Source organism: Rutilus rutilus, assembly GCF_951802725.1.
Source record: "Rutilus rutilus genome assembly, chromosome: 20".
In the NCBI taxonomy this organism is placed as follows: Eukaryota; Metazoa; Chordata; class Actinopteri; order Cypriniformes; family Leuciscidae; genus Rutilus; species Rutilus rutilus.
The window spans coordinates 5,115,249-5,139,743 of NC_140225.1; the positions used below are offsets into that span (position 1 = coordinate 5,115,249).

General features: G+C 35.9%; 1 protein-coding gene across 1 annotated transcript in view; it reads left to right on the forward strand.

The window, feature by feature from the left end:
- Positions 1–24,495, forward strand: part of mdga1 (MAM domain containing glycosylphosphatidylinositol anchor 1) — a 201,989-nt gene that overhangs the window by 168,708 nt on the left and 8,786 nt on the right. The window contains exons 16-17 of the mRNA XM_084391293.1: positions 2,285–2,415; positions 16,990–17,098. Coding sequence (XP_084247419.1) covers positions 2,285–2,415; positions 16,990–17,098 — 240 coding nt within the window. The remainder of the gene's footprint in view (positions 1–2,284; positions 2,416–16,989; positions 17,099–24,495) is intronic.

The window sequence follows — 24,495 nt, forward strand, 5'->3', positions numbered from 1 at the left end:
AGTTTATTAGGATGCGGTTTGTACTTTGAACGGGCCACTTTGTCACAGTAACATCTGTTTGCTTTGTTAATGTTTCTGTGTGCCACTTCTCTCCATTGTGTTATTCATTTATATCTGCTGTTCCTGAATAAGTAACGATGTGAAGCCTGGCTGGTCGTCTGGACCTGTCTGCTTTTATCTTCTATGTGTGCATGTCATGAGCAGCGTATAGAATGTGTTTGTGTGTGTGTGTGTGTGTGTGTGTGTGTGTGTGTGTGTGTTTTAACTTTCAGAGCCAGAGCTTCATTTGAGGCACTACAAAAGTTTGTTCTCTCTCTCTTTCTGGCTCTCTTTCTGTTCCAAAGTGCAACTGAATTATATATTGGTTTCCGTTAAACACAAAGTCAGAGTAATAATTGAATGCATGAGGTGCCACTTGGCCTCACTGCCTTCAATCATCAGTGTGTGTGAGAGTTTGTGTTCAGTGTCTGTGAAAGATTTCTATACTGACGTTCATATTAAGCGCTCTGAACCTCTCATAATGTCAGTGTGTTTAAGATGCCTTTTCTTTGTTATCTATGGAGTGTTACACTCAATGTTTTCACAGACCGTCTTATGAATCTAGATACGTTTATCATGATGTCACATCCTGGTTCTCCAGACAAGAAGTTTTAGGGGTGCCAAGCAGCGCTGCACTTTTAATGATCTGATGAGCATTATGCATGTTAATTGAATGTATTATAAAGTGATGCCTGTGGTTTATGGTGAATAAATATGCATTGGTTCCTTATTAAGCAATGGACAAATGAGTTTCATCATAATTTAATGTTTTAATTTATAACATAATTTAATGTGTAACAGGTTGTTGAAAACACATGCTTAAGCATATAATGCGAAACTTCTAAAAAATGCTTGAAATAAATGTAAAAAATATTTAAAGTGCCCCTATTATGTATTTTTTTAAATATTATCTTTCATGCAGTGTGTAATACAGCTGTTTGTGATTGCAAAGTTTTAAAGATCAGCGTGCACAACAATTAAAGTTATTGCCTCCTAAAAGACAGAACTGATTCTGAACCGTCGAAATGAGTCGTCAGCAGTTCCAGTCTCACTTGCAAAATAGCAGCCTATGGTCTTCATTGGCTGCCCATGAACAACATCTACTTTGACCCGCCCTCAAACACTGTGGTTGTAGCTGAGGCTAGAAGAGTTTGGTTCATGATGTCAATATGTCAAGAAGAAGATGCAAATCCACTTTGCAAAAGAATTAGGATTCTGGCTCATATTGATAGAGTAAAACCGGCGCCATTGTTACTTTTCGTATCACGGTCCATAAAGTGCTGAGGAAGACTCCGGAGCTGAAATTCAGATATGGTAATAGGAGTTTTATTTCTGACGCTCAATGTAAGTGGTAGACCAATCACAACAGACCGGGCCACCTGGCCAATCAGAGCAGAGTAGGTTTGCAGAAAGGAGGGGTTTAGAGAGAACGAGTCTTCGAACAACCCATTTTCTGACATGAGAAATGAGGTGATGTGCAATGTAGGATCTAAAAGTGTTTTTTTGAACTTGGATGCATGTAAACATATTGTAGGAAATCTCCAAAACTAATTTAGGAATGTTTAAAGCATAATACGGGCACTTTAAATAATAATGTTTGACATTTGTAACTTTATAACCGCTGACTTTTATTTACTACATTTCAAATAATTCACGTGTTTTACAGTATTTTTATTTGCATATTTTAAACCACACCAGTGCATCGTGCTGTGGTGGTAAGATAATCAATGGTCATGTATTTGACCTTATATTTGTCACGGGAGTGTAATCAGGGTTTGTGCAATGCCTCTAATCTACTGACATCAGTGGCGGGTCAATGGGGTCTTATTAGAGCAGAAGCAATGATCTATCATAATTTGTGTCAAATCCTGATCGTTTGTTTGTAAGCAATAATTGATTGCACAGAAAAATGGCAAGAGCATCTCATGATTCCAAGGTCCAGTCTGTTTGATTGAGATTATGCAGTTTCTCAAATAACTGATCTACTGTGTTCAGTGTTTTTGTGATTTTTGAGCGAATGTGTAGAATAAGACTTTAATTTCATAAATGTTGTGCATGTCTCATTTTTCACCATGAAGTTATACTATATGTATATATTTGCATTATTACGGCCAGCCTAGGTTGCAAAATAGACTAAACTTAATGCCAATAGTCTAAAGTCTAGAACCAGAAGTGTTAGCAAAACCCAGGGAAAGAGCATGTCACCGTTCCACTAAACTCTGCTGTGTTTTGTGTGTGTCTGCAGGCACGCTCAATGTTCTGATGAGGGTGAAGAGCATTGCCATTGTGGATTCTGCTGTCTGGACCCTCTCCGGACACCAGGGGCCTGAATGGAGGAAGGCGGATGCTGAGCTCTATCCCAGTGGACCATTCCAGGTATGACTGTGTACTGTATATGTGCAGGTGTGGGCATGAAAGTTTGTCTGTGTGTGTGTGTGTGTGTGGCCTTTGTTAACCATATGTTATGGTTACAAAAAATCGAATATTTACGATATATATATAATATATTTTAAAGCAACATTATCTAGTTAACATGAACTAAAAATGAAAAATACTTCTGAAGCATTTATTAATCTCAATTAATTATAATTTCAAAATTTAGTAATACATTATTAAAATCAAAAGTTGTCTCTGTAAACACTACAAAGTAACATAACTGTAGCACAAGACAATGACCTGATGGAACCAAGGGCTTAAATACACTGAGGATGATAATCAACAGAACAGGAAACAGGTGAGAACTAATTAGAAACCATGACAACTAATAAATGACTCGAACACAGGCAAATACATAGAATGACAACTAATTCTGTGTCTGAAATTGCCCCCTATACCCTTAAATAGGGCACTATTTGAGGGAACCGCCCTTTGTAGTGGTGTCCGAAATAAAAGTGGGCATTGTCAAGTGCACTCATTTAATCCCACGACGCTCAACGGCTACATAATACCCATAATGCACTGTAAGAGTTCATTCGAATGAATTCCTGGGTCTGATTAGAAGATGGTGCCCGCAGCTGAATCATCCATCCATCCATTTTCCAAACCGCTGGTCCAATGTGGCTACAGCGTAATATCACACAGGTATACATTTCTTTTTGAATGATTACTAAATTGTTTAATTAAGGTTTATACATAGTTTCAATAACATAGTTCAAAATAAATATTTTCATCTTACTACTGGAGCTGCCAGTTTGATAAGATTCAAATAATTATTACACAGCAAGCACAAACTATACTAGTCATTGTTAGTTAATCTAATTTAATGTATGAACTAATGTTAACTAATGGGACCTTATTGTAGAGGGTTTTCATTATTCCTTGTGTTTATTTTGTGGATTATTTCTTATTATATTTTTACTGTGTTTTGTTTTGACATTTTTTTTATCTAATTGACTACAGTACAATGGCAGTTTATTTGAAATGACGCTTCCCTTTTAGGCCAATTTACAGCAAATGAATTGACGTATATATATATATATATATATATATATATATATATATATATATATATATATATTATTTTGCTTGTTTCTTCCAGTCCTAGTTGGCAGGTGTGATATATCTATATGTGTCAGTGTCAGTGTTTGTGTGTGGTTAGAGGGTCTATGGAGGGATGATTGAGGAAGCGCTGAGTCGTGCTCTACCGCTCTCCTCTGGACCCGTGTTTCTGCTGAGTTGAGCTCTCACCACAACAGCTGCGAAAACCAGGAGACGTTTTAGGGCACATCACAGAGGAGAAAAGGTGCTGGAGGGAGAAAATGACAAATTGAAAGAGCTGAAGAGCAGGGCTGAAAAAAGGGAGATTTATACTGTGAAGAAAACTGAGAGAGAAGGGCAGAAAAAGATGAACACCTCATGCAATAGCGAAGGAAATGAAGACAGATAATTCAGGGGAAAAAATAGAGTTTAGAGGTAAATGGGACACACTTAAGCTTGGGCTCATTGGTCCTGTCAGATTATTTTAATGTCTCGTTGAGCTACCCTCATTCTTTATACACTACTGCTTAAAGACAACAAGAAATTGCGTTTGCAGAGCATTTGACTTCTATAATGTGACAAATTTCCGGGTGAAGCTGAATATTCAGTGGGAAACAATGTAGGGCAGGGCTTGAGTTTATCCTTAGGGACTTAATTGGTTCAGGAAATATAGGCTGTGCTATTATTTTTTCATTTTGTTTTGCCTCACCCACGTGGATTACAACAGTGGGGAAAAAAAAGTTGCTTCATAGGTGGAGAAAATGATTACATTTTTGGGAAAATTATGAAAATGTGAACTGATGAATCTGTAACAATAAGACCATGAACAAGTCAACATGAAATCAAAATAAACTAACTATTTACTTTCTTAATTTACATTTCCAGTCTTATTGTGCACATTTTCCGGTGGAGGTTATTCTAACTAAAAACAATGTGTCTATAAAATGCAACAAGTTGTTCTGTCTCTGAATTCGTCTGATGTCCCAAATCCTCCATTCTAGTATGTGATTTCCACATTTTTATAATGAATACTCTTTCTGATTCAACAGAATGAGTAATAAAATGATTTTATATATATATATATATAGGCCAAATCTGTCACTTTTCACTAGCTGTCTAAACGGGAAAAACTGTTCGCGGATATTTTCCTTCTTTTTCCTCGCAGGCTCTCAGTTAATATTTTGAAAAGCCCCTATTTAGTGTCTCTCCTCTTTCTGTACTCTTTCATTTCCCCCAGTAATGCAGCGCATTTGACACTTGAAGAGGTAAACAGATCCTCACCTCTCCTCTGTTTTTCACCCAGGCCCTAGTTGGCCTCCATCAATCGATGCTAAAGACCAATCCAGGCGTTCCTGGACAGTAGGAGTTGACAGGTCCGGCAGACAGCCGTATTTCTCTGCTGTCTGTTTGTTTGCTCTCTCTCTCCCTCACCTCCTCTTTGTTCTTTCACTGACTCTTGCCGTGTGACTGCGGAGGCTTGCCGAGATGAATTAGCATCATTTTCCCACAGAATCTCAGAGAAAAGGGAAGTGTGTCTTTGCATCGTTGCATGAGGCGTCTCACCCATTACTAAGCCTGATGGATCAAGCAGAATCACAAAAGCGTTACTTTATCCAAAAGCTTTATTCGACTGTGTGAATCCATTACATGTGCTAGCCGAGGGGTTTAACAGAGATCTAATGGACCTCACAGCATTAGAAGAGCTCTGAGAGATGTTGCTAAACAAGGTTGGGATTTGAGAGCTGGTTCTTAATTAATATATGGTACAACTGGGTTAAATGCGCACCGGGGGTAAAAGGCGCCTTTCATTTTCATTTTTATTTCCTCTAAACTACTAGATTGCACAACAACTTGCCACAGCATTTTCCAAAACATCTGCTTTTCAAAATGCACGTGAAAATTTGGCTGATCCTTGATGCAGTCGCAGGCATCAGCGCAAAGTTGATTCTGCGCAAATTTTTTCCAATATTTGATAGTTTTTTTTTAAATGTTATAGATTTAAGTAGCAAATGAGAATCGCTAAAATTATTAAATATATATTTTGAAACAAATGTCTTAATGATTTTTGAGTTTTTGTCAATTGAATTTTGACCATTGATTTTTCAATAATGGAAGAATGTGTAAAAGTATGGTATTTGGGGTAAAAGGCGCCCCTGCTGTTAAGGTGAAAGGCACAATAATTAACATGATAATAAACAGCTGGCTGACTTATACATTTGTTGAAATATTAATTAATAATATTAAGTTGGCTGTCCACCTTAGAGATAATCACCATATTTACAATGAAACCATTATATTTAAAAATATGATATTAATCATATCATATAATAAAATGTCATATTTATTGTGACTACTGTAGCTATATTAAATTATCATGGGATCTCACTCAATGCTTTCAGAATCTGTCCTTTTTAAATCATTTTGTTTCTGTATTTTTAAACACTTATTTTAATGACAGCATTTTTATTGAACAAAAATTAATTTGTTTATAAAAATAAACAAAAAGTAGTAAACATTTAGCTAAAAAGGATTGTTTGAACAAGTATTTTAGCTAAATTATTTGTATCAATACTTTGTGCCTTTTGCCCCATGCTTGCCACCTCATACATTTATAGCATTTTTAAACTAAACAAACCACTTTTATGAGTTTTTAACACAAAATCTGATAATCAATGTTAACATTTTTTTTTTTTTTTTTTTTGCACTCATACACTTGCAGTAGTGAAAAGCACATTTTTCTTAAGGTGTGCCTTTAGCCCTGTATACATTCAGTTCATTTCATTTTGTCAAATACAATTCTAAACAAATTTACAATATATATATAATAATATATAATTATTACATTTTAGTTCAGTAAGCCTTACATAAAGGCATTGCAATGTCATAACATCTATGTGCAACCTCTTTTCAATATAAACAAAACACTTTTTTTTATAAAACATTATTATAACACGCCACTCACGTCTGTTGCAGACACAGTGTGTGTCTTTTGATTTTTTTATGTCTTCTCATTGATCAACATCCACATGTTCATAATGTACAACAACAGTTATGTGGATGAAAGGCTGGACCTTTCCACTGAGAGATGAATTTTACACATGGGATCTCTTTTCGGGATCTCGTTACTTTTTAATTCCATTTTATAGAAGATAAAAGACGCTGTAATCTTTAACGGCATGGGAACGCACAGTCCGTTTAAAGTCTGGAAGATTACAGCCATGGCCAAATCTGATGTGACTGGATGAGAAGCTCTGATGATTATTACAGTATTCTACTTTCTTATATAAAATTAGTCCAATCTGCGCAGGTCTTTTTCCAAATAGTTTTTAACCTTGTAGGACTAACAATGAATGATCAGCATATTGGAAATTCAAGGCTAGAAAAACTGAGTGTGTTTTTTGTACACTGTAAAAAATGTTACTGCTATTTACTTAAAAAAATTATGGTAACAATATTACACATAATATTTTTGAGTAGTTAAAGCTTGATTTCATTCATGGAATCTACCTGAATAAATCATGTAAAATGCCCTAATTTATTTAATCTATGACATAATGAATTAAAAAATTTTAGTGAAATGTGCTTTTTTATTTGAAGTATTTTTTATTCTCAAGTGAATGGATATGACCTGTTTATATTTAACTTTGAGATATATTGTTTTATAAAAAGACTGTATGCTGCTAGGACAGCACTGAATCAAACTTGCTACTGCACTATCACTAGCAGAGTTATTGCTACATATATGTAACAATATGCTTCAGAATATTTAAAAAGTGCAGTTATTCACAACCTAACCATAAGCCCTACTCTTCTGCACAATGGTAACGATCAAAACTTTAACATAATAGAAACTCTTTCAAATGTCAAACATACCTGAACATTAAACATTAACAGATGTTTCCCTTTACTCAAAAACACATGAAATAACACTTAATTTCAAGATTTACTCTCCATTTCCAGCCATGTGCAAAGCATGCTGGGAACAAACAATGGCGTCTCTAAATAAAACCGCATAAATGAGCTAATTCTCTTAAAATAAATAGGTAGCCCCTTTTCCTTAATTTTATGAGGTTTATCAGTTCCTCAATTCAAGCCTTAAAATTGTGTATGTTTCCTTAAAAAAAATAGGAAAATGCATCTCTTGGTTTTATTAGTGAAATGTTCTCAATATTTTCTAGTAAACACTGAACCACAATTTTCTTAATGAAATATACATAATATTTTTAATGATCACCTCAATTTTTTTAATGAAAATTACAAGACTCATGATTCATTTTTTACAGTGTATGCATGTTCTTACATTCATAATCTCTGGGAATGTGAGGTACGGCTCTGGCTTTGTGTTCCTCTGGTGTATGTTTGATTGCTCCCCATCCATGACATGGACTTAAATGGCGGTTAAGACCAGTTGGTGTTGTACGTGTAAATGCCCAGTGTAGCTGTTCTCTTTTATAGAGCTCTTAAATGCCACCTGCCTGCTATTGGGCTGTTTAACACAACTATAAACGCTTACTACCACAGTCTCAGTGGAATACAGTTAATCTGTAGTTTAAATACATTTTAAGCTTTATATGCTGCAGTTCTGTAGTATTTTAGTTGTTTAGTTTATGTGATCATATTGCTTACCTGTGATGGCCACACATGATATGAGACTAATCGAGGAGAGGTGTGATATTACTTTTCTAAGTGACTGAACCTATCATTTTCGTATAGGGGAGCATATAGGGGGGGCTCTATTATTTTTTATGTTTTCATAAAATGACTTCAGATGACGCAAACTCTGAATCAACATGCACCAATGCTACATTTTTCTAAATGTCATAATCATTTGTTAACAAACAAGTGTTCATTACTTTAATGAGCTCATTGTTTCTGCCTTAAATAATTACACTGTTTAAATGAATACATTTTTAGCTAACTGTGATTTGTACATGTACATTTCTGAAATACATAACTTAGTTACCTCTGATAACAGATCACTCTAAATTGTAATGTGGACAGAATTTTCTGTAAACGATGTGTATTGTGAAAAGCGCTATAGAAATAAATGTGAATTGAATTGAGTTGAATTTATGTTTAATGTTTTAAGTCTCTTATGCCCACCAAAGCTGAATTTATTTGATTATAAATATTATTACAATTTAAAATAATTGTTTTCTATTTCAATATATTTTAACATGTCATTTATTCCTGAGATCAAAGCTGAATTTTCAGCATCATTACTCCAGTCTTCAGTGTCACATGATCCTTCAGAAATCATTCTAATATGATGATTTTGCTGCTCAAGAAACATTTCTGATTATTATCAATGCTGAATACAGTTGCTGCTTTTTTACAGTTTTGTGGAAAGTGTGATATTTATTTTCCAGAACAGAATGAACAGAAAGTCCAAAAGAACAGCATTTATTATAAATAGAAATCTTTTATAACATTCTAATGTCTCTACTGTCACATTTGGTCAACTAAATGCATCCTTGCTGAATAAAAGTATTAATTTCTTAGAAAGGTGGCACCGGAGCCATGTCTAGAGACATAGAGACTTGAGGGTGGGCTCTTTATACTTGCAGTAGGGAACCATCTTCTAGTAACCATCCAGAACACCCTAGCAACTGCAATACCAATGTACTAAAAAACACCCACAACACATCTTGGTAGTGACTTTTTCACGGGCAAACACCACTATGTCAAAATCTATTCTTAAGTTTACAGTTTACACATCTCTTAAGGCCTTTTCCGTGTCTTAATGGAAAAGGTCACCGCAGGCAGAGACGTTTTGTGCGGCCGTGTGAAAGATGCCGACGGGGAAACAAGATGATGACAAAAGCGCAGGAGCTTTACAAAGGACGAGTTCAGGGAGCGAGGGAGGGCTGGTAATTAGCTTTGCTTAATTATGATTTTCTGAAAAGATTGAGAGAGGAGCAGAGAAAAGCGTCCATTTTCACACAGCCCTTTAAGCTCTTTCCTCATCATCTCTTCTTTTCTCTTTATCCTCTTTATCGCTTGCTGGTTTCTCCGCTGATGCTCTCAGCTCTTTGTCGTGTTTGTTATCCATTAACCTCTCCTCTCTGTGCGCTCCAAATTTCCCATCAGCCTCACCTCTCGCCTCTCTGCTAGCGCTTCTCTCCATAGTGATTGGTTGATGAAATTCACCGGACCTCGAGTCTCCGTTACAGCAAAATCACAGGCTTCAGCAAATGTCCTGCAACGTTCTGTTCCTTCCTTCCACTTTCAGTGGAGTACTGTATTTACCCAAAAAATGCATGTTTTTCCCCTGGGGGAGAAAAAAAAGAAGAATATTTCAATCGTTTATTTCAGACAGCAATGGGAATGAATGGAGGGAAAAGGATCTTCTGCAGAGATCTTCATAATGTCTCAAACTGTGCTCAAATCAAGAGTCAAGAGTTTTCAAAATGAGCTCAAGTGTGTCTGTCCAAAGTCATTATTCCCTCGACGTGACAGTCCCACTTTCAAGTACTTCACACTTTTTCCTAGCCTGGCTCCGCCCTCCTGCGTACTTCCGCTCAATTTTATTTCCCTTCAGTGCTACGTCTGGGATTGTGGTGTATTCTTTGGTTTTCTCCGATAATTTTTTGGCGGTCCAATCAGCGAACAGAGGGAGTGGCTGAGAACGATGACGTTGAGGTCGTGCGCTAGTTTGAGTTGTAGGGTTACGTCACGACCAAAGGTTAGCGATTGGTTATGGCAGATCCAGAGTGACTCTGGGCAGATCCAATAGTTTTAAACTTCAACAGAGTTCCCGCCTTCAAGGAAGTTAACGCTTGTCAATGGAGAGAGGCCAGACTCTCTGTACAAATGAAATGTACGAGAGTCGGGTAGAACCAGGCTAACTTTTTCCAGCACTTCAAAGCTAAAAAGTCTGAATATTATACAATTTAAATATTATTTTTTAAACATTTTCTTTTTTTTGAGACTTTCCTCTTTTGTAAAACTAAGGGCTAGATTTACTAAACAGGGCAAATTAGCGCAATTCCAAAATAGCGCTGATGGGAGTGGAAAGTTCTACTGATGACACACACATTAAAGAACACAGCCGGATCATTTCCACAATCTACCAAGAGCAGCGCTAGTTAGCGTCTGGTTTATGACATGCTTTTTTGGGGCGGTAAATAACGCTGCAAATACCAGTACACTGACTAGGTCAAACCTTAGTTAATCACATTGCATGATTCATTTAAATACTCTTCTCTCATACTTTGTGCGCCTGAAAGGGAAGCTACAAATGCATATGCAATAAAGTCAGCCGCAAAAAATAACCCTGTCCATGCCTTTTCGGCGCTAATTTGCTTGTCCTTAGTAAATCTTTTTAGTTCAGTAAGTTTAAACTTTTTTGTACTTTTTTTTTTTTAATCTAAAAAGACATTAAATTAGTGAAAGCAATCACTATTATAAAATGTTTTCATCTTTTGTATGTAGGTAAAGTCACAAAGTCTCATGAAAAACAAAAACTTTTCTTCAAATTGCGAATGAAATTAGCCGTCCTTTCTAATCACTGAAGCTGTCAGTTCAGCAGAAACTCATTGCGTGCAAAAAACATTTTAATCAATGATTCTGTCAAAACTGCATAGTGATTTATTTATCATGTCTCCACTTTGTTTGTTTGTCTATTCAGCGTTTTGAGAAATACTGAGCAGATTCTCACTTACACACCTCTGATTGGTCATTATCACAGAAATCCCTGTGATTGGCTGCAAAACTCAACGCTGAAAAATCACATTCAGCGCATTGAACTTACATGACACGAAAATAACAACCAGGGCCCGGTTTCCCGATAACGCTCACTCTTAGCGCGCTAAGAGAGCTCGAAAGATATATCTTACCAAAGGTGTTTATGTTCCTAAGCGTGTTCCCCGAACCATACCTTAGGAAGCTGCTTAAGATATCCCTTCTTACGTGCGACGTTACCCGGCGCTGTCCGTGCCAATGGTGCTGAATTGTTTGATATCGATGGCTCGAGAATCAATTATTCTCTCGTGCAGGGGCTGTTTATGTGAGAAAGCGGTGATCTTTATAAATGAAGCACTTCAGAAATAGTTGAAATTGCAATTTATTATGATTATTGGATATTATAAAAAAGAATCCAAACTATAATAGCCTATAATAGCCTAGCCTACATATTTTAAAATTGTAACATATATTGCTGCCACAATAACCTTTTCAAAAATGTACGTGCCTTCTTCTCTTTCCCATTTTTGTTCGCTGAGGTGCTCGGCAGTGATCAAAAAGGATTTAAACCGTGAATTTTGAATCTCTTGTAAACTCAGAGATGTGGAGTCAGACGGCAATTAAATTACCACACGACCTGTTTGTCAAAAAACAGAAGGTACTAATTTGGCCAGGGATTTTTACGCGGGTTGGGTGAGAAAAACACTGATATTATGGATTCGGATGGCACTAAAATCACCGACTTACCCCTGTAAATGTTTAAAATACCAGACGAGCCCATGAGAAACAATATTAGCGTCCGAATAGGACTTAACTGACAGTAGCCTATGCTTTCACTGGCCTTTAAAAGAGCGTTTTAATTCAATTAATAATATTGTATAATAATATAATTAAAAATCTAACAACAATCAGTGTAATGACAATTTTATTCTTTGCATGAAAACACTTGAATTAGCCTAATTTAATACTGTCTGGGTGTATTAAAACTTCAGAATTATATTCATATAGACCTGCAACAGTGATAAGGTAAAGCTAAGAGTGGTCCAGACCAACCTTACGAAAGTGTGACTTACAAAAGATATACTTAGTGTACGAACGTTTCGGGAACCGTCCCATAAGGTTAAGAGAGAGGTTAAGGAATAGGTTAAGAACTACTTAGAGATAAGAACGCTTTGGGAAACCGGGTCCTGATCACTTACATTTTTTTTTTAGTTAACAATACAAATGAAATATTACTCATATTATCATAACACTTATTAATCCTGCAATAAAAATATATAACTTGCATTGACCTGACCAGGCAGCCTGCCATACCCTGGTTGTGCTCCTTAATATTTTTGTGGAAACCGTGATTCTTTTATATGATTTGAATTTTTCTTTGATAAATAGAAAAATCAAAACAACATTTGTAAGAATCTAAAAGTCTTCACTTTCCCGTGTAATCAGTTTAATTCATACTCAGTTTTTTAAACAGGTCTTTCAGTTCTTCCACCAAAGCTTTTTTTGTTGTTGTTAATGAATGAAAAAATCTTAATTTTCCGGTACTTTTTGACAGCCCTTGGGTCACTGAAAAGATCAGCATTGATATTCTGTGTAACTATTTTATGCTCCACGAAACGTATAACGACTGAACTGTTATTCACCTCCATCTCTCCTGCTCCTCTCTTTCCTCACACAATAATGAACACGGAACTGGAGAGGCTTCTGTATGCCTACGCCTCTCAGATGGCGCACATAATTGTTTCTCTCTGTCTCCGCTGGCATCTGAGCTCCGGTGTGAGAGGTGAATGGTCTGTCATACCCTTAATGAGCTCAACCCACTAAAGTCAACTGTGCTCGCCATTTGCATTAACGAACAGAGAGAAAACACACAGATCGCCTCGCCTACCAATTACTGTGGCCAGATCTCTTTGTGCAAGATGTGCGTGTTTTTGTGCGTGTCCTCTGATCGTGTTTATGCATGACCTTGTGATTCAGCAAGTGAAAATTGTTTTTATGGGCGTGTGTGTGTGTGTGTGTGTGTGTGTGTGTGTGTGTGTGTGTGTTTGAGGGTGGGTGGTAGTAATGCATGAATATATATTCAGGTGAGCAGGAAAGCTCATGGAGTGCTGCTCGACATTGGCCTAATGATGGTGTGTGTCACCCGCCGTCCACTGTGGTCAATTAGCACAGACAGAGAGACTGTTATACACACACAAGGCAAATCAAATGACCTATCTGCCCTTCATCCCTTGATCCCGTTCAGCCTCCGTTATTTATTCAGAGGAGCCACTCGTTCATTTGGGTTCATTTGCTTCAGGTGTGTCTGTGTGTTGTGTTGATGAACGCACAGGGTTTAAGAGTGTGTAAAGTGTGCTATCTTCACCTGGGGTCAAGTATGTGAACCGATAAAGTCTATTTTTAGGTGGTATGTGTGATCTAAAAAACAATAACTCAGGCTCATTGGAAATACAGTAAGTGGCTACATTTCAGCTAAAATGCAAAAACATTTTATACCAAGGCTCCATAAAATGTTTTATTTTTTCCTAAATTCCTTTTAATTTTCCCCCCAAGTTCCATTTGTACATTTTTCTGGGATTCCGTTTTAATGGTTAAATTACATTTCAGTAATCAAAAGATTTCTATTTGAAATCAACAACACTTTAACAACAATTTATTAAAAGTAAAAAATAGGGCCCTATCTATTTAAAAAAAAAAAAAACATGAACAATTTATTATTTTTTAATTTTTTTTTTTTTTTTTTACATCAATTGAAATGTTTTATTTTTTCAGAAATTCTGTGTTGTCTGTTTAAATTGATCTGGATTCATGATTTAATACAATTGTCTTATCAGAAATAAAGTGATAATCAAATGAAGCCATCAAACATGAACAATTTGATTCATATTTTAAAATGTAATAAAATGTATATTTAACATTTTTATTTTATTTTTATTTTTTTGACAAAGTGCTGCACAACACAACAAAGATTTACTTTTTAAATTAAAGCATGAATGGAAAATGGTCATATTCCTTAAAGTTTTAATAATTTTACAATGAACAGCTCTTGAGATGAAGTTCATGTCCTCATATAGTCAGATGCTCGAGCATACTGTATGTAGCGTATAATAGGATATAGGAGAAGGAAGTTCAACACTCTTATTTCTAAATCTAATCTAAAGTAATTTTTGCTTATAAGTCATTTTTAATTAGATCACTGATGGTCAGTAGCAAAGACATTGGTTAATAAAGTGAGATTAAATACATAAAGTATATTTGTGTAATTTAATATAGTTAATTATAAAAGTTTTGCGTAAAATTCTGAGATTGCATTTTACTGTTTTTATTCATTTTGAGGAATACTGAATGTTTTCGTGCAAGTGAGATGAGTATACATATTTAGTCTAGAACTAAAATAACCATCATGTTTACACCGCACACAACACCTCCTCAACATGGGGACAGGAGAGCTGTCAGTCAATACATGTGAAACTAGCGTTACTTATTTGAAAAAGTAACTTAGATATGTTGCTGTAAATTGAAAAAGTAATGCGTTACTTTACTAGTTACTATCTGATTATAACTCAAGTTATTTGTAATGAGTTACCCCAACACTGATCCAGAGTCACATATTTCTAATGAACCTGGGCTAAAAAGAAAACTTTCAAAATGTCTCTCTCTGCTTCAGATCATGCTTTCCTGTAGCTCAAACAGTAGAGCGTTGGCGCTTGCAAGGTCATGGGTCCCAAGGTCATGGGTTCGATTCCCAGGGAAAGCAAAGAACTGATAAGAATGTAAATGTGTACCTTGAAATGCAAAGTAAGTTGCTTTGGATAAAAGCGTCTGCCAAATGCATAAATGTAAATGTAATGTTGGAATGATTTATTAGATCAGACCACAATGGCTTTTTCGTTGAGATTTGTAGACTTTGGTGAGAAAATTAGGATAAATTGTAAGGATCATAAAAGTTTAATGCGCCTAAATCTAAAATAAAGAGCCATTCTGCAAAGTTTCAGAATGTGTAAATTGCTTTAGATCTGCTTCTAAGGGGCCGTGGGCGGATTCAGTGTATTGAATCGTTCTGTTCACTTTTGAAACGTTTGTACATTTCAATTACTTGCACGTTAGTCCACCAGCTGGGGTTTAGAGGTGTGAGTGTGTGTGTGTGTGTGGGGGGGGTAATTCAGTAAACTTCAGTCAGACTGAGCGTGGATCTGATTAGTTCTCTGCAGTGAGCTTCAGAGCTGCTGTAATTAAGCTGTCAGTCAAACGCTGGTTACACGAGGAGCAAATAAACACCAGCCCATAATGTGAGAGGAAACTTATGATTATGATTGTATAGGCCAATTAGCAATTCTTTAATAAATTACAAATATTTAAGTTTTATGTACTACTGTGTTACAGTATTTTGTGCTTTCTAGTGCAAAAACACTTTAGTATTAAATCGTGAATAGCTTTTAAATTCCAGTTCAATTGTAATTTGTATATACGAATGTAGTATCAATGAAGTGTAGTTCTTAGTATTAATATCTTTCATTTATCAGTATGAATTATCCATAAAATTACACACACAGCATGTCCATTTTGTTCAGACACATTAGATGATATGAACTAATAAATGTTCAAAATTGTTTTTCTCTAATGTTTTATATTTTAGAGAGAGAGAGGGAGAGAGAGAGAGAGAGAGAGAGAGAGGGAGAGAGAGAGAGAGAGGGAGAGACCATAATAGAAAAACACATCATTTCCAACATTTGTTAATTAGTCATCTTCTTTACACTAAGTGTTTTTAAATACTGTATGGTCCAATTAAAATCTGTTTTCATGGCCATGTTAATTGCTTTGACATTAATTTAGTGAATAATAAATATGAATAATTACTCAAACCATAAATTATTATTTATGTTTGTCACAATTAAATCACATTGTTGAAATTAAATTCCTCTGTTGTATTGTTCTGTCAGGACCACTATCGTCAAATATGATTGACAATTAGCATACAGTTTGGATTGGCGGAATGGTTCCGTTCTGGGCGAGAACTCCCTGCGCATCCATGCAGCCTAGCATGGATAAGAGCAGGGAGAGCAGCAATAATCCCCCTTGGGGTAAACAGAACAGAACCAACATGAAAATTTGCAAATATATTTAATTCAAGATTTAAAGTACAACATTATTCAATAATTATTCTGATTCAAGGGGAATCAGAATGTCAAATCCTGACTGGGCGAGAGGAGGAGCTGGGGATGGAGGAGGGTAATTTGCTCCTGAGAAACGCGATAGCTGCTGATAATACTGAAGGAGCTTATATATGTATACGGTGATAGGTGTCGTATTCCTATAGGTAGATGTGGATCAGCTGAGGGTCAGCTGATGCGAGCTTGACTAACGTGACCTGCCAGAACTAACGCTATGCTTGATATTTAAAAAAAAAAATTCAATTAGTTAAATTATTCTTGGGATTCCAAACTGAATTCCTATTCAACTTCCTGTGGGGTGTGGCCAATTCATTTTAAATTCATACTCAAATATTAAAGTCAGTCAGTTCTTAGGGTATTCTCTCACAATTAAGATTTTGGTGTTGACCTGAGATAACTTCATGTTGGAGTTCAGTTCATGTAAATTTTAACCTTCCCTGCCTGTGATGTCCCAAATTTAAATGCAATCTATTATTCCATATATTTGGCTTTGTATGTGTGCGTTTGATGAGAATGGGAGAAATGCGACTTGACAAATGTCTGTTTTAATGGACGAGAGTGTCTTTATAGTGGATGGAAAGCTCAAACGTGTTCTCTAACTCACTCTTCTCTTTGTCAGGTGGTGTTCGAAGGTATCCGTGGAAATGGCTTTGAGGGAGACATTGCTATTGATGACGTTTCTGTTACCAAGGGGAAATGCAAACAAAAGGATAGCGTGGACAAAACAGGTCTGTACCATCAGCAACACTTCTAAAACACCCTCAGTGTTGATGTAGATGTAGGTGATGTAGGTAAAACCACATACAGGTCACGTTTTGTTTTAGAGTCTCAAAGCAAAGAAAAAATAAAAGAACATGTGAGTGATGAAACAGCACTGACAACTATCCTTAACCTTATATACACATCCTTATGTTGTTCCAAGACTTACTTACTTCTGTTGAATACAAAATTGGAACGTTTTGGTCACTCTTTTTCATACAGTGACAATGAATGGAGACTTTCAAGCTTCAAAAAGGGTGAAAATGCACCATAAACATATCATATACAGTAAATAGTACCTACGACTTCTGAAGTCTGATGTCATGCAAATCTTGACATCCACCCGAGCTCTTAGTATATGTTCATTAGAAAAGATTTGTGAACGAACTGTTCTATCGAGTTGGCTCTTTTCAAAGATTTGGTTGGTCCAGTTCGCAAAACTGTTGGGAATCATTCATTCACGAATCACACTGACTCAGCAGCTGTTAACCCTGTAAAGCCTGACGAAATAATAGTCATAAAAATCTATTTTTAACAGTTCAGAAATTAACCTTAAGATACAATCTTTTTTTCTTTTTTTAAGTTTGTGTTTTTTGTTGAGTATCATATTTGATACATCAGACTTTAATGGCTCATATATTACAATATAGTGAGAATATAGAGCTCATATTCAAGGAAAAAACATCTAAATTTTTTCAGAGGCCAAAACTGAGCAAAAATGTGCAATTTGGTGCGGTTGCTCCTATTTATATAATCAAAAAGTAAGATGAGATTCTGATAGCTTGTAAATCAATGAGATCTATAAAGCAATATAACAGTTTTTATTGTGGAGGTAAAATATAATGCAATGCAATTCAATGATGATTGAGAGATAAGTAATGTTCCTCAAAAGCCTGTTGCATCATATTTGATACTCACATTTTAACATGATTTAAAAAATAAATGATGAATGGATAATCAAGTAAACATTAGTTGCTTAATTGTTAATGTTAGAATATTACTAATAATTTAAAAGATGTTATTATGTTTACTTGACACGCACGCATGACCACGACCTGAAAGTGGACAATTCTTTTTTTTCTTTGAGTTTTTAATAATTCAGACAGAACATCAAACGAAATGACATGAGGGTGACTCCTATAACTCGATTACAAAAGGAAGGTTTTAGAAATGAAATGTCAGTGAGAAGTGTCCAGACTGTGGACAGGAGAGATGAGTGTTTGTGATGGAGGAACGCACTGGTGGAGGCAGCTGTTGTGGGCTGCATGGGGCTCAGGCACAGACAGCCTTGGCTTCTTCTCACCTCGTGCAGCCCTCTGATGGTGTGGCAGGCCTCAGGTCTCCTCCTGAATGCTGATCTTGGCACAGGATGGGTATGAATGCATGCACACAGACAGGAAAAGGCCCAGCGCCAGACTCTGAGAGAGAGAGAGACAGGGCAGCTGTCCAGAACACCATCCCCCTCAATACTCACCCGATGAACTGATAAAATATCATTCTCATTACTGTAATGAAGGAAAATATACCTTATCAATTATGCTATATATGCATGATATGCATGGGCATACTTATAATAATTAATAATTAGAATAATTAAATGGACATACACTACCATTTAAAAGTTTTGGGTTGGTAAGATTTTTTGGTCACACTTTAGATTAGGGTCCAATTCTCGCTATTAACTAACTATTAACTAAGACTTTTGACTCAATAAACTACTAATTACCGCTTATTTATAGTTAGTTAGGTAGTTTTTAAGTTTAGGCATTGGGTAGGATTAAGGGATGTAGAATATAGCCATGCAGAACAAGGCATTAATATGTGCTTTATAAGCACTAATAAACAGCCAATATCCTAGTAATATACATGCTAATAAACAAAGTTAATAGTGAGAATTGGACCCTAAACTAAAGTGTCTAAAGTGTTTAAAAGAAATTATATACATATAGGTCTCTTATGCTCACCAAGGCTTTCCTTTGATCAAATATACAGTAAAACCAGTAATATTGAGAATTATTATTATTTTTTCTATTTGAATATATTTTAAAATGTAGTTTATTCCTATGATGCTAAGCCGAATTTTCAGCATAATTACTCCAGCTGATTTGCTACTTATGACACATTTATTATTAATTGACAATGTTGAAAACAGTTGTGCTGCCTTATATATATATATATATATATATATATATATATATATATATATATATATATATATATATATATATATATATATATATATATATATATATATATATTAACAATAGCCCCTTTCACACAGCATTCAATTTACTGTAAAATGACCAGAACGACTTTACTGGTAAATACACAAATGTGACCCTGGACCACAAAACTAGTCACTTGGGTCAATTTTTTTAAATTGAGAATTATACATCATATGAAAGCTGAATAAATAAGCTTTCCATTGATGTATTGTTTGTTAGGATAGGACAATATTGGAAAATCTGGAATCTGAGGGTGCAAAAAAATCAAAACATTGAGAAAATCACCTTTAAAGGTGTTCATTTATGTTCGCGATTGTGCTGCATTCACTCACAAAAATAAATGTTTTATATATTTACGGTTGGAAATTGATAAAATATCTTCATGGAACATGATCTTTACTTAATATCCTAATGATTTTTGCCATAAAAGAAAAATCGATAATTTTGACCCATACAATGAATATTGTTGGCTATTGCCACAAATATACCCGTGTGACTTGTGACTGGTTTTGTGATCCAGGGTCACAAATATGCTGTTCACACAAGCAACAGCGTTATGTCTTTTTACCGCTAAGATACATTCACACATCAGTACCAGAATACGGGTAAACTCTGGGGTGTCAATCTTCGGAAATTACTTTTAAATGCTGACAGGCGTAATCACACTCTTAAAAAACGACAGACGCATAATAGTTATTATAGTATTGCAGTTATGCAGGGTCTCGAGCGCGAGATGCACTGCAACAGTCAGATATTCGTCTAGCGCATGTTTACATAGAAAAACAGTCAAAATCAGGGGTCACTAGACTAGTCTCAATGTCCATACTATCCATCCTAAACAGTATGTGAGATTAAATTGCAATTGCTATTTCTGGTTGAATTTGATTTTCGAAGTGTGGATTCGTGCTCAGTATAACAGTTAATATTGCCCACAACCCATTGCTCTTTGGAGGAGGATCCAGTCCAGAAATACAAACACGAGATAAAAGTGTTCAGAAAAATACAAAACATGGCGGATGTGTGTGACCGACGGTTAAGTAGAGAGGTTTGAGTGACAAATTATCAACATTTAAGCTGATGAAAAAATATTGATTCTATCCATGTTATATTTCATCTGCAACAACAACAACGAGAACTTTTATAAAGATCCGCTTGGCCATTAACTTATTTGACATAAATGCATGGAGAGTCTCCGCATGAAAGACCCGTGACTGGCAGATCAACGTGCTTCTGCATTTCTCTTCAATACAGTAGGAAATTAAATGAAATGAAGTGCAGAGGATTTTATATTTGACAAGATGATTGACAGGCCAGTTTAAGTGACAGGATGCGTGTAACTAAGCGACAGAGAGCAACCGTTAAAGATGCCAAATGACCTGATAGTATATCCCAAAGCTTGTCTACTCTTCTACTACACACTCAAAAGTATGTACTTTTTCTTCACAAAAAGAGTGCACTTTTAGGGCGTAGTATAAGTAGGCGAATTGAGACGCAGCATTGCTGTGCCCCAGTAAAATTTTCCTGAAAAGTCATGTCTGATGAGGTATAGTTACAGCATATGGATACATCTGAAAATAGGCTCTGTGCCCCTCTTCCTTCACTTTTCCCCGTGGAATCCTCGACTTCAGTTGCAGTCTGTCAGACAATTTTTCATAAAATGACATTGTTTTCTCTAAAGACATGAAAGTGTCTTCATTCTTCACAGCATCACACCAGTAATTTACTGGTAATGTTTCAACTTCTCATACCGGGAAATTGACCTTTTTGAAAAGGTCCTGTTCACACATGATCTCTTAACGGTAATTTACCAGTAAAGACTATATGTGTGAAATGGGCTAATGTTAAAGTCTTTACTGTCATTTCTTGATAATTTTATTATCTTTTTGAATAAAAAGACGAATTTCTTTCAGGAAAAAAAAAAAAAAATCTTTCTGACATCAACTTTTTAACACATTATTGAGTCTATTATTGTGGTATCGAACATTCCTGTATCACTGAATTTGGTTCACACACAAAAAATAAGAACTAATGAGACTAGTGAAATGAAATCTTGCTAAAAGTATGGGCTTTATTTTATTTAGATAGATAGATAGATAGATAGATAGATAGATAGATAGATAGATAGATAGATAGATAGATAGATAGATAGATAGATAGATAGATAGATAGATAGATAGATAGATATCTAACAGCCACCTCAAGTGTTGTGTGAGATGTTCCAAAGCATCCAGTATCAAAACACCCCCTTTATAAGATTCAGTGTCCATGGCAGCGGCTCCTTATCAGCCAGCCTTGAAGATAATACAGACACTCCAGCAGAGACAAGCTCTGCTACCGGAAGAAAAAATGAAACTTCAACATTTCCCTTTATAGCATTATGCCTACTAAAACTACAGAGACATATACTGTAGACAAAACCAATATATATGTAAAATATCAATATAAATGTAAAGTAAAACCGAATATAAGCAAATAAGCATGATTATGACTAGATTATTATATATGCATGATGAATGGAATAAAAGACTGAAGAGATTGTTAAAGATTGTTAATTTGGCCTTCCTTGTAGAGAGCAAAGATGTTCAATGTTACTCTCTTGCACTTGTCATATTTCATACCCAAAATCAAGAGAAAGGGAATTAAACATATTTTGCTTAAAGAAAATATTCATATTCTCCATATTTCACCCTGCAGTTCTCATTACCATAATGCTAAATATCTCATTCTTATTAGTGTAATGTAATATAGGGATGTCAAGAGTTCTCATAAAACTCAACATCCCAACGTGTGTGTGTGTGTGTGTGTGTGTGTGTTTTGTGTTGAAACCTGTCTGAAAACATTATTTTTGTACTTCTGTTTGGTGGTGCCAGTTGTTAAGAAATTACACAGGTCACTAAATGATTTTATTAGATTATCTTCATATACATTCAGAAAGGTTTTATCTAATTGTTTCCTTTCCAGTCTGTTTAATTTGCCAGATGTTCTCACACTTCAGAGCCACATCTCAATTCTTTAAGTCACACATGCAGTGTGATCTTTTAATAAATGGACTGCATTTATATAGCGCTTTCACAGACCCAATGGCCACCAAAGCGCTTTACAATATTGCCTCACATTCACCCATTCACTCACTCATTCATACACCGACGGCGGTGTCAGCCATGCAAGGCGATCCAGCTCGTCGGGAGCAGCTGGGGTTAGGTGTCTTGCTCAAGGACACCTCGACACTTGGTCAGGTGGAACCGGGGATTGAACCACCAACCTTCCGGTTTGTAGACAATCTACATGAACCACTGAGCCACTGCCGCCCATAATAAACTGCCGCCCGTTTTAACACTCCTGTGTATACCACACAATAAACTGTGTATTTTCCTTTTTTATTAGCATTATTTTTTATGGTGGATTTACTTCCATCTGAAAAGTCAAATCATGAATATAATCAGGTGACACGACATGATCTCAACGTATTTGCTGAAAGGCATTAGCACTTGCATGTTCATTCAGTCCGATGAAGTCTATAATTCAATTTAGTCCACTTTCAACACCGCTGATTGGTAGTTGTGTTTGGTTTTAAAGCAAGCTGGGTTTTTTTTATCAATGCCAAAAACATTAACAAAACAATAATTATCCCACAAATTGGAAAATTACCCGAAACCGATTCACCTACATGCAGGCACCACTGTGCGACACGCCAAAGCAAGTGCACTCCCGCTAGGCATTAGTTTCTCCTGACAGTAATATGTACGGACATTTTCATAAACCAATCCACAAGCCTACAGATCCAGCTTGATATTTTTTCCAATTTTAAAGTGTTAAACACCTCAGGAACCTTTCATGGTAAGTGAAAAGGAAAAAAAAAGCTCCATTATTATTTCAAGTTTTAATGTAAGCTTATACCTTAGTCTCTGGAAGCGTACAGCCCTGCTCTCTCCTCTGTACCTGGGTCGGCATGAACACTGGTGTTATATCACACACACACACACACATACAGGGCGAGTGCAGCCCACGCAGTTAAACCTGTTCATGCCGCCCACAGGTGCTGAGCTGTGCTTACACACAGGAAAGTGTATCGTGAGCTGCGTGAGGCGCACCGCAGGGCAGAACAAAAGAGCCAAATTAATGATTAAGATCAATCATTGTGAAAGCTCCCTCACAGAGAGAATATTCCAGCTCTCAACCGCACGGATTGCTGATAGCTGTTGTTTGTTCAGGAAAAGTTGTGTGTGTGTGTGTGCTGCTAGCTAGCAGGCTCTGTGTCTGACCCATGAGGCTTTACTGTAGGTGAACTGTGCATTCATCAACGAAACTCTGCTCTTCTTTGATGTTTTCTAGGGTCTTTCCTTGTTGAAGAACATTTGAAAGTCTGTGGGTAAAACATTCAGAAGTCTGTTCTGTTTGAGATCCTTTCAACATGATTGATTATTTACAGTACACGATTAATAGGATGGATGCCTAAAAGGATGGGAATAAATTGCTAAAAATTGGCCAATTTTCTCACTTAAAATTTCCAAGCGAGACAAACCAACTAATACCACAAAACAGAATTAATAGCAATAGAGTTCTGCAGGGATGATGTATTTTTGTACAGCAAAATACAGAAATGAGTTAGCATTTTAGCACTTCCGGTTCCATCCCCCTGAAGTCAATGGGTTTTTGAATGGGTTTTGGTTAAATGCCTGAAATAAGGTCTGTGGTTAACACAAGCTCAAGATATTTTCTCGACATTTTATTCTACGACATACAATACATCAGTATTACCCTCTTGTGATTTTTAAAGCTTTTACTTGTCTTCAAAACGGTGGATGCCAACAAGTGTCTAAGTGGCAGAGGTTGTCGAGGACATTAAACGTCATCATCCGAACAGGAAAACTCATCTACTCATCTACATCTAACCGCATTGTTTTTATAATCATAATAAATCATTTATACTTTAGCATTTTACTTCTGCCGATTGTATTTAGGCTCCAAAATTCATAAACGTGGTGCTCATTTTTGAAGATTAACAATATGTGGGAAAACAAAAATCATAAATGTTTGTTGGTCATAGAGCTTATTTTCTGCAATAATCCAAAATCTTTACAAATCTTTACTTTACAAAAAATCGCACACTCTCTCGAGTATGTACTTATTTTGAATAATTA